Source organism: Hipposideros armiger, unplaced genomic scaffold, assembly GCF_001890085.2.
Source record: "Hipposideros armiger isolate ML-2016 unplaced genomic scaffold, ASM189008v1 scaffold_189, whole genome shotgun sequence".
NCBI classification, from domain to species: Eukaryota; Metazoa; Chordata; class Mammalia; order Chiroptera; family Hipposideridae; genus Hipposideros; species Hipposideros armiger.
The window spans coordinates 2353801-2370922 of NW_017731539.1; the positions used below are offsets into that span (position 1 = coordinate 2353801).

The following is a 17122-nucleotide window of genomic DNA, read 5'->3' on the forward strand; positions in this document are numbered from 1 at the left end:
GGGAGGGGGAGAGGGAGAGAGAGGGAGAGAGAGAGGGAGAGAGAGAGACTTGAGAGCAAAAATTCTAATTTTACTTTTGCAGACATGTCCTTTAAAAATATGAAATTTTAAACCCCCCCAATTTTGATAAAAAGATTGATCAAGGAAAATGTATCTTATATGTCTTCAACAACTCCTGTGATATTAGAAGTTTTCTGATTATCTCTATTCTAGAACATACACATTCTCTGTAGAGCAAGCATAACTATTTATCAGAAATAGCACTTATCCATTCAAATAGTAGCAACTAAAGTTTTCATATATCCAAAATCTACTGGGCAATATAAATGTTAAACACAGCTTGAGCCTTGATGTTGACCCCAGAATATAAAGAATCTACTTGATGACACAAATCTAACTCAATAACAATGCAAGAAAAAATTGGTAATTTTTGTGGTTCATAGTGAGGAAACTATGTACAACAAAATAAACATAAATAAGGGCTGTGCTAGCCATAGATCCGCGAAAGAAAAAACATCATTGATTATGAAGGGTGTGTGCAAATCTTGTCACTGAAGAGAAAGGGTGGCTTCCCAACTACGTATAAAATGAAAATACTTTTTTTTAACCTGGCTGTGCTTTAATTAGCGATGAGAAAATGAGGTCATCACATTTTTCTGGGCCCTGATTTTTTCATCTGCAGAATAACAGTTGCAGTAAATAATCACTAAATTCTCTATTGGCTAGAAAACGTTCAAGTTCAGGGAACCATGTGCGTGAACACAGTGGTGAGAGGAGACAACTATTGTAATATGAACAAGCCATGAAAAGAAATGACCCCATTAGAGAGTATATATTCAGGATTAATTGGAGATGAAGCTGGATATGCAGCATATCAGACTATACAGGATCCAAAAATCAAGCAGATGAGTATTAATTTGATGTGAAAGCAAATAGATAACCATTGGACCTTTGGAGACATAAGAGATGCATCATGAATATGGTGCTGAAAGAAGATTATCTGGATGGGGAAATGGACTATGGATTGAGTGGGAAAAGGGGGCCTGGGGTGAGAGCCGCCCCCAAGAAGACTGTAACTAAACTGGAGGGTGAGGTATATCCAGCACTTTTCAAGAGCCAGGAATCAATGATCTCTGCCTGGTTGTTAAAGAAAAACCAGAGCTGGGCAGCAGTTCAAGTGGTAAAAACAGATTTGTTCAGGACCATTGCAACGGGGGGAAAAAGACCTCAGTATAGAACTATACTCAACTCGGAATACAACATGAACGAGTAGAAATGTATAGTCAAGGAGCAGGGTGGGGATCAATGGATGGAAACTTACAAAGAGGAAGGCATATGGGGGATTCTGGCTAAACTGACCTGGTGGGATTCTTAGTGAAGGCAGGCCAGGGTGTTCAGACATCACCTGGAGGATGGTGGAGGTTGAGAAGTCCAAACATCAAGACCTACTTGAAAGTTTCAAGGGGAGCTTAAGTAGAATTTGGTCATAGAAAGCATCTCTGACACAGTAATTCTGATAGTATGGAGGACAAACACTTATCTTCTTTGGGCACCTTTTCCCCATTTGTATGGTGAGAGACCGCCAGCTTCTCAATAAAACTCTAAAATTTTAGTATTATCTGGAGACAAATTATTCTTAGTATTACAAAATAAGATGATTTGCTTTATACCTGGGGAATCAAACAGTAGTTAATTATTTTTCTATTCAGCCAGTAGAAATATGAATTACTATGTGTGATACTGAGGCTTTGTAGAGTATTTCATATCTATCTATCTATCTCTCTCTCTCTCTCTCTCTCTCTCTCTCTCTATATATATATATATATATANTATATATATATATATATATATATATATAAATAGAACTGTCCTATCATGTGCTCTGTCAACTAGCAAATACAATTTTTATATGTAAATTATCTTATTCACTGTGTTTTTATTGGGATCATCCTTTCTACATCATACTGGGAATGGCTAAAATGCAGTGGGTGAAATCCTTTCATAACACAGTTATGCTGCCTTCTTCCAAGATGCGTTCCTGTAGGTTTTACCAGCAGGAAAGCAGCTCTCAGTATGAGTAACCTTCAGGATAAACACGAAACCAGCTGTGATATATATATATATATATATATATATATATATATAATTTTAGTGGTTTTGTACCACCAGAGGCAGTCATGAAACTTTAAGTCTTTGAGTTCAGGGGAGGGAAAACAGTCTTCTATGGGAAAGAAATTGGATGCATCCAAAGACAGTAAGATTCATCTTTCTTCTCTTATTATAATAAGAAAATGACTGAAAGTAGAAAATGAAATAAGAAACATTAAATTGCTTTTTAATTGATGCAGATTTCAGTGGGATATACCTTTACAGGAAAGTTAAACTAGACCTGGCCTTACATGTACGGGAACAAGTAAATAACTAAAAGCTTTATCCATTTAATTTAGAGATTTGATTCCCTTTTCCTTTTATCTCCATCCTCCAGCCTCCAACCTTACGCTCCTTAAAGTGTATATCATCCAGGGAATGGTACCATTACTTAAAAACATTTAGTTTAAAGTAAGTAATTAGCCAAATGATAATATAATTATCTGCTGGGCTCTGATCCAGACATTCCTGGTGCTTTGGAGAATACAATGCTGAATGGTCCTTGTTTCAGGTAGTTTAGAGTCTAGTGATGGGAATGAGAGCAAAGCACATTAATTACTATGCAAAGAAGGGAAGTACATAAATCTGGACGATTAAGTACTGAGCATGTTTGGCAAGACGTAACAAAGCTAGAAGATAACTGTCAAAAATTATTTTCATAAAATCTCCTTTACAATAGATAAAGATACTCTCAATGTGATAAAGCTCCTGATCCCCCCAAAAAAGTAGTAAAAACAATCCCTGTTCCCAAAACGAATCCAGACTAGTCAGTTTTGCACTCTAATTTCTGTCCTCATGATCAGTCCAAAAGATGTGCCCATGATTGTGGCTTTCAACCCTGCTCTATTCAGATATTACCCTTCCATATAAACTCTATTTCCAGTTACTTATGAATAGTTCCTTTTAGGTCTCAAGACAAGAGCAAATCTACATGTGACACAATGGCCTGTAAGTTATTTACCTTCTCAATCAAATTCTTTCTATTGTGACTGCTGTTTTCCAAGCTCCAGCTCTACAAAAAACGAGCCACATTTAATTTAATTGTTCCTTTCCTTGGAAAGGCAGCGTGACATGATGTGTCTTTGATGTCCAAATTGGTAGTTCTAGGACTTTGGCCGTGTCATTTAATATCTCTATATTTTTATTTTTTCCTATCTAACGTGGGAGCTGATAATACAGACCATAGAGGTGCAGCACATGCAAAAGCCCAACCAATGTCCCAGTTTTATTGATTTAATCATCTATAGCATTTCTTCTCTCTCTCATGAACAAACCAGTAGCCAAGTTTTTCTTCCTTTCATTCATTCTTGAAATATCTGAAATATTTCTCTTCTCTCCATTTCTCTGTATTGTGGCTTCCATTCAAGAAATATTTTTGTATATTTTCCAATTTATTTTTTAAATAATTTTTATTAAATTTATTGGGGTGACATTGGTTAGTAAAATTATATAGGTCTCAAGTACACAATTCTGTAATACATCATCTATATATCACATTGTGTGTTCACCCCCCAGAGACAGTTCTTCCATCACCAAATATTTTACCCTCTTTTCCCTCTTCTACCATTCTCCTTCCCTCCTTACCCTCTGGTAACCACTAAACTATTGTCTGTGAGTTTTTGTTTGTCCTGTTAATTTGTTTTCAGTTTTATATCCCACACATGAGTGAAATCATATGGTTCTTGACTTTTTATGTTTGACTTATTTCACTTAGCATATCTCAAAATCTACAGCGTTATTCATGGTGGCCAAGACATGGAAACAACCATTGTCCTTCGATACATGATTGGATAAAGAAGACGTGGTACATATACACACTGGAATATCACTCAGCCATATGAAAATATGAAATACTGCCATTTGCAACAACATGGATGGCTCATTCAAGAATTTTCCCTTCTATTTGTTCCCTCATGGGAATTCACTTCAGGATAACTGCAAAAGGCTTCAAGAGTTTTCCCCTGCCTTCAACCACTATTTTCTCCATTATTCCAACTATTACCAGACTAATCCTACTGAAATAAGGCCACATATTAAAAAAAAATTCTCTTGAGTTCTTGGTTTCCTATCATGTCTACTCCAAAGCCTAGTTGTCAGGGCTTTTGGTAATGTGACTTCACTTAACAACAGGAACATGTCACTCTTTACAAGAGCTATACTCATTTCTTTTTCTGTAACACCATTTCCCATATGAAGTATATAACCCAGTACCCCACCATATATCCCTCACTTTCTCCCCAACCCCACACTTCACACCGCCTTGCACATCTATCATTGACCAGTTTGGTGTCCCTCACTGATTCAGTAGTGACTTAACATCTGAGCATAATTGTCGTCACCTTTTCCTCCTTCCCTCATAAGAAATTTAACTCTGTTTGTGGATGAAAGTTAACTACACTTATTTTGGTGATCATTTTGCAATATATATAAATATTGAATCATTATGGTATATACCTGAAACTATGTTATATGTCAGTTATATTTCAATTAAAACATAACATTTAAAAATGATTAAGAAAAAGAATGAAGGGCTTGTTTTAGTTTTTTCAAGCAATAAAATAAAATGATTTTAATTTATCATCCTCGATCTTAACATGCTATTCTATTTTCTACAAAGTATTTCCTATTATCTGTTATCTTACTAGATAGAGCCTTGCAATAGTATCATGGAATAAGTCTACAAAATGTCTGGTGAGACTTACATTGAAAAATACAATTAGAGACAGGAAACCTAAAACTGCAGATCCTGTTGATATTGAGGGTGTTGTCCCTTATCTGAAACCCCATAAGAGAAATTGCTTTCAGCTCTAAGTGCTTAGGGAGAGATTTGTGTCACCTGACATATTAGTAAGTTGTTTTTGACTAGGAAAGTGGTATAATTGATTCTGTTTCTGTTGTAGCTTTGGTTGTCTAAATGTTATGAGTCAAGTTTGCAGATCAAACAATTCTCACTTTATCTTGGTTTTCATTTTTAATTTTTCTTGTTCTTGTCTGTATTTATTCATATTTTTATTTTATTATATGTATTAAGTCACCTCAAATTTTACACTCCTGTCGCCTAGTAAGTGCTCAATGAATATTTGATGAATGAGTTAGGCGGTATTCCATGTTTTAATGCATTCCCAAAAGTACATGAGTGCCAAATATTGAAAGACAGGTGACAAACGAATGTATAATGATGGAGATAGTTATGCCTTCTGAAAACTGAAAAATCATATAAAGTCCATGATTATATTTTGCCATTCAGAGATAATCTTTGATCATATGGTATCCACGTTTATAAAAGCTTTGTTCATTTCTATTTCAATTGAAAACTCTTAACCAGCTTAAGGCATCAGATTGAGACCGAAGAATCACCACTCCTACTGTGTTCCATCTTTGTCCTTTGCATCAATTACAATAAATGTATGATACCTATACTTTCATAATATTTTTATTTTTTTGTCCTCCCTCCTTTAAAACCATGCAAACAAAAACAAAGGGCAAGCACACTGCTCCTCTCTAAACAGATGCCAAACCCTCAACTGCTGACTGGGATGCAGACCCCAGGTGTTTAACTGCCATGCAAATGCTAAATTTGAACCATAAAAGGTTGTTTAAGAGTAACATTACATACTCTTTGAAAGTATGGTTGCATGAAAGTTCAGAAGCTCTTTGCAAATAATAAATTAAAGGAAAAAGATCAGATCTCATTTCTTTCCCTAAGCCCTCTTTGCTTTCCTCCTGTAAACTGCTCTTGCCCTTCTCTGAACCCCCATGGCTCATTTAGCACTCAATCGCTCTTCATTTGTTTTATCGTGGCCTCATTGTGTTTCTCCAAGGACAGGGTCATACTTTTTCTTCTTAATGTATCTTATCACTTGGCATAGTGTTAGGTGCATGACTGACTTATTTTTTTATTTACTTTTTTTTTTTTTTACTAGAAGGATAAATTTGGTGTGGGGATGTGCTTATCATGTGTATGGAGAGCTGTATAGACAATGGTATGTGTGTATTGTACTAGATAAGATGCAGTTGAATGGTGGGTCTTAGGGTAATGCTAGTGCATTTTGTAAATAGTGAGACATTCATATATTGTAGGAACAATGCATTGGGGAACGGTTCAGTCCCCAAGGTTCCTAATACCTGCTCAAAAAACTTACTCTGATAATCGAGAAACTGCGATATGTGCTGAATCAAAAATTCTTTCTTTTCAGAATTAGAATTCTCACATTAGTTTAATAAAAGGAAGCATACCAAAAGGAACTGATCAAGCTGCAGTGTAGTACTCAAAATAGCTTGGAAGATATTAGAAATGCTTATTTTTGTAGCCTTTTCACAATGGGTCTGTTTCATAGGTATTTTGCTATTTATGGAGAGCAAATGGTATCTAGTAATGTTCCTGAATAATTAACCAATGAGTTTCATTTATAGCAGGAAGCAGATGAGGAAGATATTAGCATGCAGGATGCACTGCACATAAAGCATAGGGATCTTTAATTCATGGGTGAATGAAGATGGAAGTAAGATGTTGAACAAAGCATTTTTTTAATAAAACAATTTCAGTATCATGTATTATTAAGTTGATACATCGCTAAAAAGTTTCTTCTCAATTTTCTGGGCCCCACCAGCCTCCAGTGTATCTTTTAGTAAGATACATATCTATAGATGCTATGAAAACAGTTAGCATGGATCAGGTTAGCTAAGAGGAGGTATACTCCCCGTTCATTGGGATAACTTAGTTATATCTGTTTTATTGGTAGAAAGAATCTTCTATTTGAAAAAAGAAAAAACGTAATGATTTCTGATTAAGCATATTTGAGAAATACTTTCACATTTATAGCTAATGCAGCTCTAAAAGGATTTCATGCCTGTGCTCCCAGAGAAAGGTTCTATTTGGCAGGATTTGTACCAGAGATAATAGTAGGATTAACTTGCGTTGTATTTTAAAAATGCATCAAAGCATTTTCACATCTGTCCTCTCCTTTGATCCTTTCTTCAGCCCTGTATAAAGGGTTAAATATGTGTCCAAATTCTTTTGACGAAAAAGGAAATTGAGGCACGGAGGGGTTATGTGATTTAATAGAGAACTCACGCTAAGTGGGTAACAAACCTAGAAGTCATGCACTGTGTCTCCCTGAGTTTGTGCTCTTAGATCATAAAGGCCACTTTTGAACATAAACACAGGCTTATGTATCCCATATCCAGGTGCAAAGGAAAATCAAATAAGGAAGCTTTTAAAATACTTATGCTAGAACCTCATACCTGGCGACTGCTTCAGATCAGATCCAGTAAATCTATTTTTAATAGGACATATATGTGACTTTGAGTCTAGTTAACCAGCATGGCTGGCTATTCACTCATTCATTCATCCAGTATTGTTCTCTGTGAATTTTACCTTCATGTACCTTGCCTATCTTCCTAATAGGTTTTTAGAGTTTTTTCTAATTAATTAGTCTTCTCTCTGTGACATACTTGTTTTTGAAGTAGTCAAATTTATTGTTTTTTTCTTATGTCTAACATAGAAAAAAAAACTTCTCCAGTCCATATTTTTTTAAAAACTCAAAAATTAAAAAGCTGTTTTGCTTCTTAACAAAATAAAATCTGTATCTAGAAGAGAATCTGTAAACGGATTATAAAAATAGGAGATGCTCATAAATACAGATGAAAGAAACAAGGTATTATTTCTTACTCTGAAATTTATACAAGTTAGAAAAAATTTGATAAGTGACATTTGTGAGAATGTGAGAAATGGGTACTTTTATGTAATGTTGGAAGGAGAGTTATGGGTACAATGTCTTAGGTGGTGAGATTGGCACTATTTTTCAAAAGCAAAAATGTATATTCTCTTTGATCTGGCAATACTACCTCTCCAGTATACATAAAGCTGTGAAACACTGATGTTAAAGAATATACATTGCAACATTGTAATAGAAATAAAAGGAAAACATCTAAAAGCCTGTTCATAGGCAACTAGTTAAATTATGGTATATGCATAAAAAAATTATGATGCATTCATGAAAACTGATAATCAACACATAAATGTTTATATGGAATAGTCCCTAAGGTACATTAAGAGCTATTAAGTCTTAAGTAAAAATTATATATATCATGTTCCCATTTGAATGTAAAAAAGGTATGTAAAGGTGGAATATATATGTCTATGCTTGTGTACACATAGACTATTTCTGTAAGGATAAAGAAACTATTAACTATAATATATTTTGGAAGGAAAGCTGGGAGTTTGAGGTGGGAAGAAAACTAAATTTTATATATTTCTGTACCACTTAAATATTTTGCAATGCATATTATTTTTTAATAATTAGAAATAAATAATTTTAATGCTTAAAATTATAGGCAAATAGAGTGAACAATAAGTTGTAAAATAAATCTTCTCCAGTTTAGTTTGTGCTTTTATTATGGTTTCAATCATATACAACACATGGAACAAATCCATTTATATTTTCTTAAATATTACATATGTTTCTATGATGATTCTATGATTTCTACTTGAAAACTGTAATTATAAGTTTGGGAAACCTCATTGAGCAATTTCAGTCCATAATTCTTTAGTCTATCCATATCGGCTATGGGATTTTGATTGAGGCTCAGAGTTTTCAAAATTAGAGAATGTCAGAACTACAAGGGATTGCAGGCATTTTATAACCCAACCTTGTTTTAGAGATGAACAAACTGAAACCCAGTCAGATTTGTTTCTCCCATGTTAGTACATTTCACTCACATGGTAAAATTTAGGATTAAGTTCAAGTAAAATTTAATATTAAGTAAGCTGATATTGTGAGAGTCAGAGAACATGAATATTCAAACCAACTCGGAGCAGATGCCTATCCTTAAACAAGTCTCCTTTCCTCTCAGGCTCAAGTTCTTACAACTTTGCAATTATTGGTTGAACCCAGTGAAACTGTACCCATTCCATTTTGACTGAAAACAATTTAAGAAATTCACCCATTAACTCAGGACCTTATTAACTTTATTACTCTCTCTAGACTTGTAAGTACCCCAGCTTTCCAAAATTTCTGGATTTATGTAAATGCTCATATCCTTCAAAAGTCAAGCCATGCTAAATCAAATTAACATTTGTTTAGACAGCTACTCTGAGCAGGACATTTTAGTAGTTCTTGTAATCCCTTTGCTGGGTGAAGAATTCACATCTTCACCTCAAAGTTCAAATACAGCTCAAGCTCATGTTAATCTTTCTTCATTCACCTCACAAATCATCCAAATCACAATATGTTCTTGTGTTGTTCTTTTATTGTTTAACGTCTCATTCCACAGCCAGAGTCTAAGTTTTATATTTCCCATTGCATGAACCTAATTAGCCCTTGTGATTTTAACAGTAGATTCAGAGTAATAGTGGGTGAAAACAGATATTTCAGGCTGAGAGAAATGTTTCAGATTGCAATTCAGATCTAATAATGCATTTTCAATTGCCAGAAAATTGTACTTCAGGTGGGATGCAACATGAAAAACTGATAAGAAATATCCCCCGGGTTGGGACATGAATGCATTGTGGAATGTGATTCAGTCCTCTTCAGCTGAGCGAGGAGAGGACAGAAGAAACAACAGAATGGTGAAATGGACCCATGATTCAGCAATCAAAATCCCTGTTTTTACTCCTTAGGGAGACAAATCAAAGATGACCCAAACATATAACTGGGCCTGTGATTATCTATGCTAACAACTTCCTTCATTCACAAGAATAATCAAAGTTAAACTCTAATTTGTTTTCATATTTTTGAGGATAAAATTAATTCCTCTAGGTTTTAATGTGTGGAAAAGAAATTTAGATTAATTTCCCTAAAATTAGGTCATTAAGAAGAAAACTATTAAAAGTTTATAATCCATATATATAATCCCCAACATTAGTAAAACTGCCATTTAACATATATCCCCCAAGATCTCTTAAATCTTTTATGATTAAAGATTAACACTGAGCAGTTTAACACATTCAGCTCATAATGGTACATTCTGACCTCATATTGCTTTTCTGTATACAAAGCCCACAAATATACTTTTAGAAAATTTCTATCCAAACTCTTAATCTCATCATTTGCCTGCTTTTGACCTGTTATTTTATTGCTGTTATGTGTGTTGGCTTAACTGTTTTAAATTGCATCACAATTTTGCTCTTTTCCTGCAGGCAGAGTTCACAGCCATGAGGGAACAGTACATGCGAGGTGGGGAAGGATTCATCATTTGCTACTCCGTCACTGACCGCCAGTCATTCCAGGAGGCTGCCAAGTTTAAAGAGCTCATTTTTCAGGTCCGTCACACCTATGAAATCCCCCTGGTGCTGGTGGGTAACAAAATTGACCTGGAACAGTTCCGCCAGGTGAGTGCCAATTTTATCTGTTAGCGTCTGTCGTTTCCTCCAAGGATACAGAGTAACAAGTACGGTTGCTTTCCAAGATTTATGTTGAGAATTATGAGAAAGAAGTGATGCACAGGATTTGACTAAGAAATCTTTGATGTCCTGTTGTAGATTGTGTTAGCCGCCACAGTATATCCCATGCCACACGCTACTTTGCAGTGTCACCACACCCCATCAGGAAGCAGGGTCTGTTTCTCCCACCCTCTTGGATCTAGGCTGGTCTTCTGATTTGTTTTGAGTAGTAGAGTGGAGCAGTAACTCTATGTAACATCTGAGGTTGAGTCTTAAGAGTTCAGCAGTTTCTGCCTTTACCACCTGGAACACTTGCTGTTTGGGTCTAGCAGCCATGGCCAAACTAAGCTTTTGAGAGAGCCATGTGTACAAAGCAATATCCATTCATAGCTGTCCCTATCAAGGTGCCACACATGTGGGCAAAGACATTTTGCATGTTACAGCACCAGCCGCCATCTGACCTCATAAGGTAGTTTAGCCAATCCACATGATACAGAAAAATCTTCTGGCTGAGACTTCTCTGGATTTCTGACCCACACAATCCTGAAAAAATAGCATGGAATTGTTTAAACCACCATGTTTTGGAGTAATTTTTCATGAAGCAATAGGCAATCAAAACAGGACCTTTCCCACCTACCAGAATCAGAACAAGCCACTACTTCTCAGGTTGAATAAGAAATGACTCCTATATACCATCAAACTGGTTCAAGCTGCCCCTGCTCTATTATTGTGATCCTCAGGCAGTCTCACAATTTCTCAACAAGACTGATAATGCAGAGACCATGTCTATTATAGACTGTGATCCATTACCAGAGTTTATGTAGTTCATTAGAGTTTATTCTCATCTGATCAGACATGATTGGAGCCTGATGGGCAAAGTATGAGGCCTGGTCTCTGAGATGTTTACAGGATAATGATGCTTAGGTTGTCCTCAGGTCTCCTGAAGAGACTAAAAGACAAAAACCTAAGTTCAGGAACCAGACAAGTAATCTCACAATTCCATTGTCATGACTCACTTCGTACCAAGTTAAATTACTGAGAAGTTGCATGCAAATCAAATTTTTGTAAATCAAATTCTCTGAATTAAGTGGCTTCATTACAGTTTGAGTTGCTTCATTCTTATTTGCATTGACCTTACATTTGAACTGGGTTTGACTAGTTTATGTTATTCCAGTTAATGATTTATTTTTAGATTTCTTAAAGTAGCTGGCTAACAAAATATTTTGCTAAGGTAAGAATCTTCACTAAGGCAGTTAGTTTTCTCCTATGTCAAATGTTTTATATATTTGGGTTTTTGTATCTAATCCATTTTAAATTTCTTAAAGTAAAAAGTTCTCATCTGGAGTCAGTGTTTATACATTTATGCTTAACACAGAAACATATCATTATGATGCAGTGCAATGCATTTTTGTGATATTTTTTTGTATATATTACTTGAAAATATAAGCACCTTAAAGTATCAGCTAACTATTTTTTAGGAGCTATAATATTTTTGTCTCCTCTGCACCTGTTCTTTCTTGCTTTATTGTTCCTCTTTCTCCAAAGCAATGTTTAGTATAATATGGTTGCATTACTATGGGATAGAATTTCAAGCTTTTCTCACCAGGTAAATATGAATCTATTCTCAGATACTTGACAGAAAGAAAGAAGAGAGGTATAGGCCTAGTGGTGAATACTTCAGATACTCCTGTGAAGTGTGGGGTGCTTTACTGTTTTGTTTTTAGGACTTCTGGGAAGTAGCATGAGGGAGCAACCTGAGATGGAATTGTACCATCAGTGATCACATGACCACCTTTAGTGCACTTCCCAGAATTCCTAGAAAACATGAACCTTTAATTAGATGCCAGTCAAGAGAGCTGCAAGTGACTGAGGAAGCTAGTGAATTTGTAAACATAAGGGCAACTTCTTCAGGCAAAAGTTAATCAGGTTCTCTCCAGAATGATTATTTTCCATGATTCCAATACTGGCTGGCATTTGCTTTCCCCTCACCCTCCTGGCCCTGGTTTTGTTTTCCTAGGCTCAACAGTGTCCGTTTTCATGTTACAAAGAAATGTTCAACAGGACCCCCATCTCAGCCTGAATAATTGCATATTAGCAGTGATGTGAATCACAAGCATCACACATGTCACTGAAACAAATACCAAAAAAGACATTAAGCTGATTAATTTTGCAGTTTTGACAGACTTTTCCTTTTAGATAAAAGCAAGTAAACAAGATAGTCACAGAAAGTGCAAGAACCATGAAAACTCAAATTATAATCTTTTTAAAAATGTTCATCTACCAAAGTCTCCAATAATGAAGTGTTGATATGCAAATGTGGCTTCTAGCTGTGGTGTTTGTGATGAAAATAACTATTCCTATAATTGTAGAGTGATTTTCCTTTTCAAAATGCTTTCAATTTACACTTTATTTTAATCCTATAACTGCCTTGTGTAGTTTTAAGATAATCATGTGATAGATGAGAATATTTGAGAAGTGAATATATTGATAGAAATTGACTTTAATAAACTATGGCTGTTCGTGACAAAATTAGGACTAAAATCCAGATCACATGTACTTCTTTTATTATATCAGTATTTAAAGGTTAGGTCTGTTTTTTTGTTTTGTGTTTTTCATCTGAAACAAAAACAAAGATGCTCACACTTGCATCATCTGTAGCTCCAAAGGAGTTTTGTGAAAGTTCCTAGAGTAACAAAGTTAAACTCTCAAAGAGCCTGAGGGAAATCATGCTGGTGCTTTGATTTAGTGCTGGGAGCCAGAGAAGTAGGATTCTCACTCAGCAACTCTTCTTCCTCCTTGGTCTACATTGAAAGAGGTTAAAAGGAAAGCTACTTGTTATCATTTTTTGTTTGGTAGAGTAAGGTACTGGCTGCATTCTTAATGCATTTTGGTGAATCCCCAGTCCCTTTCTACCAAGAAAAATAAATGAATTTTAGTATTTGATTTTTTTAAATTAAATTTATTGGGGTGACATTGGTTAATAAAATTGTTTAAGTTCTAAGTGTACAATCCTATAATACACCATCTATATATTTCATTGTGTGTTCACCAACCGAAGTCAAATATCCTTCTGTCACCATAGATTTGACCCCATTTACTCACCTGTAACCACTAAACTTTTGTCTGTGTCTTGAGTTTTTGCTTGATTGTTTGTTGCTTTCAGTTTTATATCCCACATACAAGTCAAATTCTATCTGTTTGACTTATTTCTCTTAGCATGATAATCTCAAGATCCATCCATGTTATCACAAATGGCAGTACAGTAATACCTCAGTTTGTGAGCATAATTCATTCTGGAAACAAACCACTCATTTTGCAAGACATCACTCGTTTACCAAGTTAAAATGTATTATTAAGTTGGTGCAGAAGTAATTGCGGTTTTTGCCATTATGGCAAAAACCACAATTACTTCTGTACCAACCTAATAGAAATGTTTGTTCGTCTTGCAAAACACTCAAAAACCAACTTACTCTCAATCCAAGGTTTTACTGTATTTCATTTTCTTCTCATCCCCTGCTTTGAGCGAATGTATAGACGGGCTCTGTGCCAGGTACTTAACACACATAATTGTACTTATTACTTGCAACAAGCCCATGAATAGGCTCCTTAATGACACCTATTTACCAAAGAGTCAATTGTTTACTAACTTGCTTAGGATCACACAGCTAGTTAGCATTGAGAGGCAATACCCAGTGTGTTCTGATTTGAAATCTCACTATGTTATACCACCGGCTTGCAAACCATTGGTACTTTTCATGAATTAGTTTTTTATATCAGCTTCAGGATATTAGCATGTTCTTCAGAGAATGGAACATAAGGAAATGCATCTTATTGGAAAATTGGGGCTGTAAGGATCAGAATAACCCTTTAGATGTGGAATGAGGGGCTCCAAACACTGGACAAGCCAGTAATAGCCAGAAGTTGTGAGGAAGAGTATGAGGAAAAATAAAAGTAAAGAAATGAGTTTCAAAACTACTGAAAAGCACTGTTTTCTAATCAGCTGAACAATTCTGTCCAGAGTCTATACAGACTATTCTAAAGCCCTTTTCAAAGTCTCAGATAACATTAGGTCCCTGGGCTTCCATGATCTTTGTCCCTATTTATCATGTTTTCTGCTATTACACTGGGGAGTACAAGGGGATAATTCCTACTTTTTGTTTCTGTAAAACCCTGACCGTGCAAGTAAAAATGGCACTATGAATGGAATGAGTTCCAGGGATTTATCCCGGAGCTAGATTAGAAAAGTTTTACCTCAGTCACAGACCAGAAACTGTTTTTATCCTGAAGATAAACCATGACAAACCCCTTAGTACACTGACAGTCTAATTGCAGCTTAATACTCAGCTGGAAGCCTTGAAACTCTGCTTCCCACAGCCTGAAATTCTTCAAATGCTGACTAGGGATCATGAAAAACCCTTTGTTTTTTCTTCAATGAGATAGCTAATGAAAATAGTTTTATTGCTATACTGAGAGGGGCATATGGAGGCTGTGGGGATCAAGAATCACTGTATTAAGAATAATAACATCTAGGAGAGCTCCAACATGGTGGTGTAAACAATTGCCTGCATCCTTCCATGAACACATTAAAATTACAACTAAATTATAGAACACTCAACCTGGAGAACCATCTGTAGTCTAGCTGAACAGAAGTCCTAAAACTAAAAATATAAAGAAGCCACATTGAGATTGGTAGGAGGGACAGAGGCATTGAACAGACCCCACACATCTATGTGGTGGTTGAGGATCAGGAGGGATATCTCAGCCATGGAGGTTCCCCCTGAAGGAGCGAGGGACCCCAGCCCCTCACACCAGGCTCCCCAGCCCAGAGAACTGGTGCCGTGAAGAAGCGCTCCCACAACATCTGGCTGTAAAACACTGGGGATTCCTACCATTTGGGTAGGAGAGAAGGCTGCAGGAAAGCCAGACATCTTCTTAAACGGCCTATGTACAGACTCACTCGCTCCCAGGCACTCACATTGGGCACCAGCAGAGGGATAGTGACTTGAGGGGGTGGGCCTCAGAGACATATGGTGGGCAGACACAGGTGTATGGTTGCAGGGGGAGGGCTGGAGGACAGTCAGCATTTTCCCAGTGAGGGGTCCTTCTTCCATGCAGCTGGCAGGTGAGCACCATCTTGCCTGCGTTAGACCCACACCCCACAGGCTGAATCTGATCTCATTGGCCTGTAGAGCTCCACTGCTCTTCCCTGCTGACTCAGCTGGGACCTTGCCCCACCCAACTCATGCACTGCTGGGGGCACTTTCTCCTGAACAGCCAGCCCCGCCCACATTGCACTCTTTCTTGGAAACGGATCAGAGTCTGGCAGGCCCTGGGCGACTGGCTTTTGTGTGTTCTAAGACTTTTGCTGAATTGCTGCAGGCTCAGCACTGGTGCCAAACCAGAATCTACATTAACCTGGTGGCCACAACTCTTCCCACATTAGTGACTCCCTGAGACCCTGCCTCATTCAACTTGGGCACCGTATGAGGCTTTATGTGTGGCTGAACCTTAAGGGAACTGGCCTTCAGGTGTCCTGGGTTTTCTGTGGAGTTACTCCATGCCTGGTATTGATGGCAGCCAAACTCAGCTCACAGCAAGGCCTCTCTAATGCACTGCCAGGTTTAACAAAGGCAGTGAATAAACATGGATTGTTTTATAGCTCCTACTAGTTAGGCCCAGCTTGTCATAAGCAGTGGGTGAACTGGAACTACACCAGAGTCCCTCCCAAGAGATCCCAGAACCAACATAACTTGGAGGTTGACTTCAGGCCACTGCAGAGTACTGCCCAATTACCCCCACAAGTGGCACACATAAAAGGTGGTCCCAACAGGCACCATAGCCCACTAGGATGAATCTCACTTTGTGTGGTAAGAACCGCACACAGCAGCCCATAAGCTGTGGATGTGGCCAAAACCCACAGGCAATCAGCCTGAGGGTTAACCCCTCCCACTGACATGCCAATAGCAATCAAGACTCGACTATAACAGGAAGGTACACAGAACCCACACAAAAGATGCTCCTAGAGCACCTGACTCATGTGACTAGAGAAACTGTGCCACTGGGCTCCACAGGGCACTTACTATATAAGGCCACCCGGCCAAGATTGGGAGACATAGAAGATTTATTTAATACATAGAAACAAATACAGAGATACATAGAAACAAACACAGAGATGCAGCCTAAGGGAAGAAACAAAGATATTCATACCAAATGAAAGGACAGGAGAAAAATCCAGAAAAAGAACTAAACAAAGTGGAGGCAAGTAACCTATCAGAGACAGAGTTCAAAACAATGGTTATAGAGATTCTCAAAGAACTTAGAACTTCAACAAAGAAATACCAAGCATAAAAAAAAGACATAGAAACCATAAAAAAGAACAAGTCAGAAGTAAAGAATACAAGAACTGAAATGAAGAATGCACTACAAGGAATTAACAGCAGATGAAATGAAGCAGAAGATCAAATCAGTGATTTGGAAGACAAGGTAGCAGAACACACCCAATTGGAACAGCAAGAAGAAGAAAGGAGGGGGGGGAAGGAGGAGAGAGAGAGAGAGAGAGAGAGAGAGAGAGAGAGAGAGAGAGAGAGAGAG

General features: G+C 37.0%; 1 protein-coding gene across 3 annotated transcripts in view; it reads left to right on the forward strand.

Moving 5' to 3' along the window:
* RIT2 (Ras like without CAAX 2) overlaps positions 1-17122 on the forward strand; it is a 330412-nt gene that overhangs the window by 159168 nt on the left and 154122 nt on the right. For all 3 annotated transcript variants that reach the window (XM_019652894.1, XM_019652895.1, XM_019652896.1), the window contains one exon: positions 10289-10480. In XM_019652894.1, the coding sequence (XP_019508439.1) occupies positions 10289-10480 (192 nt within the window). The remainder of the gene's footprint in view (positions 1-10288; positions 10481-17122) is intronic.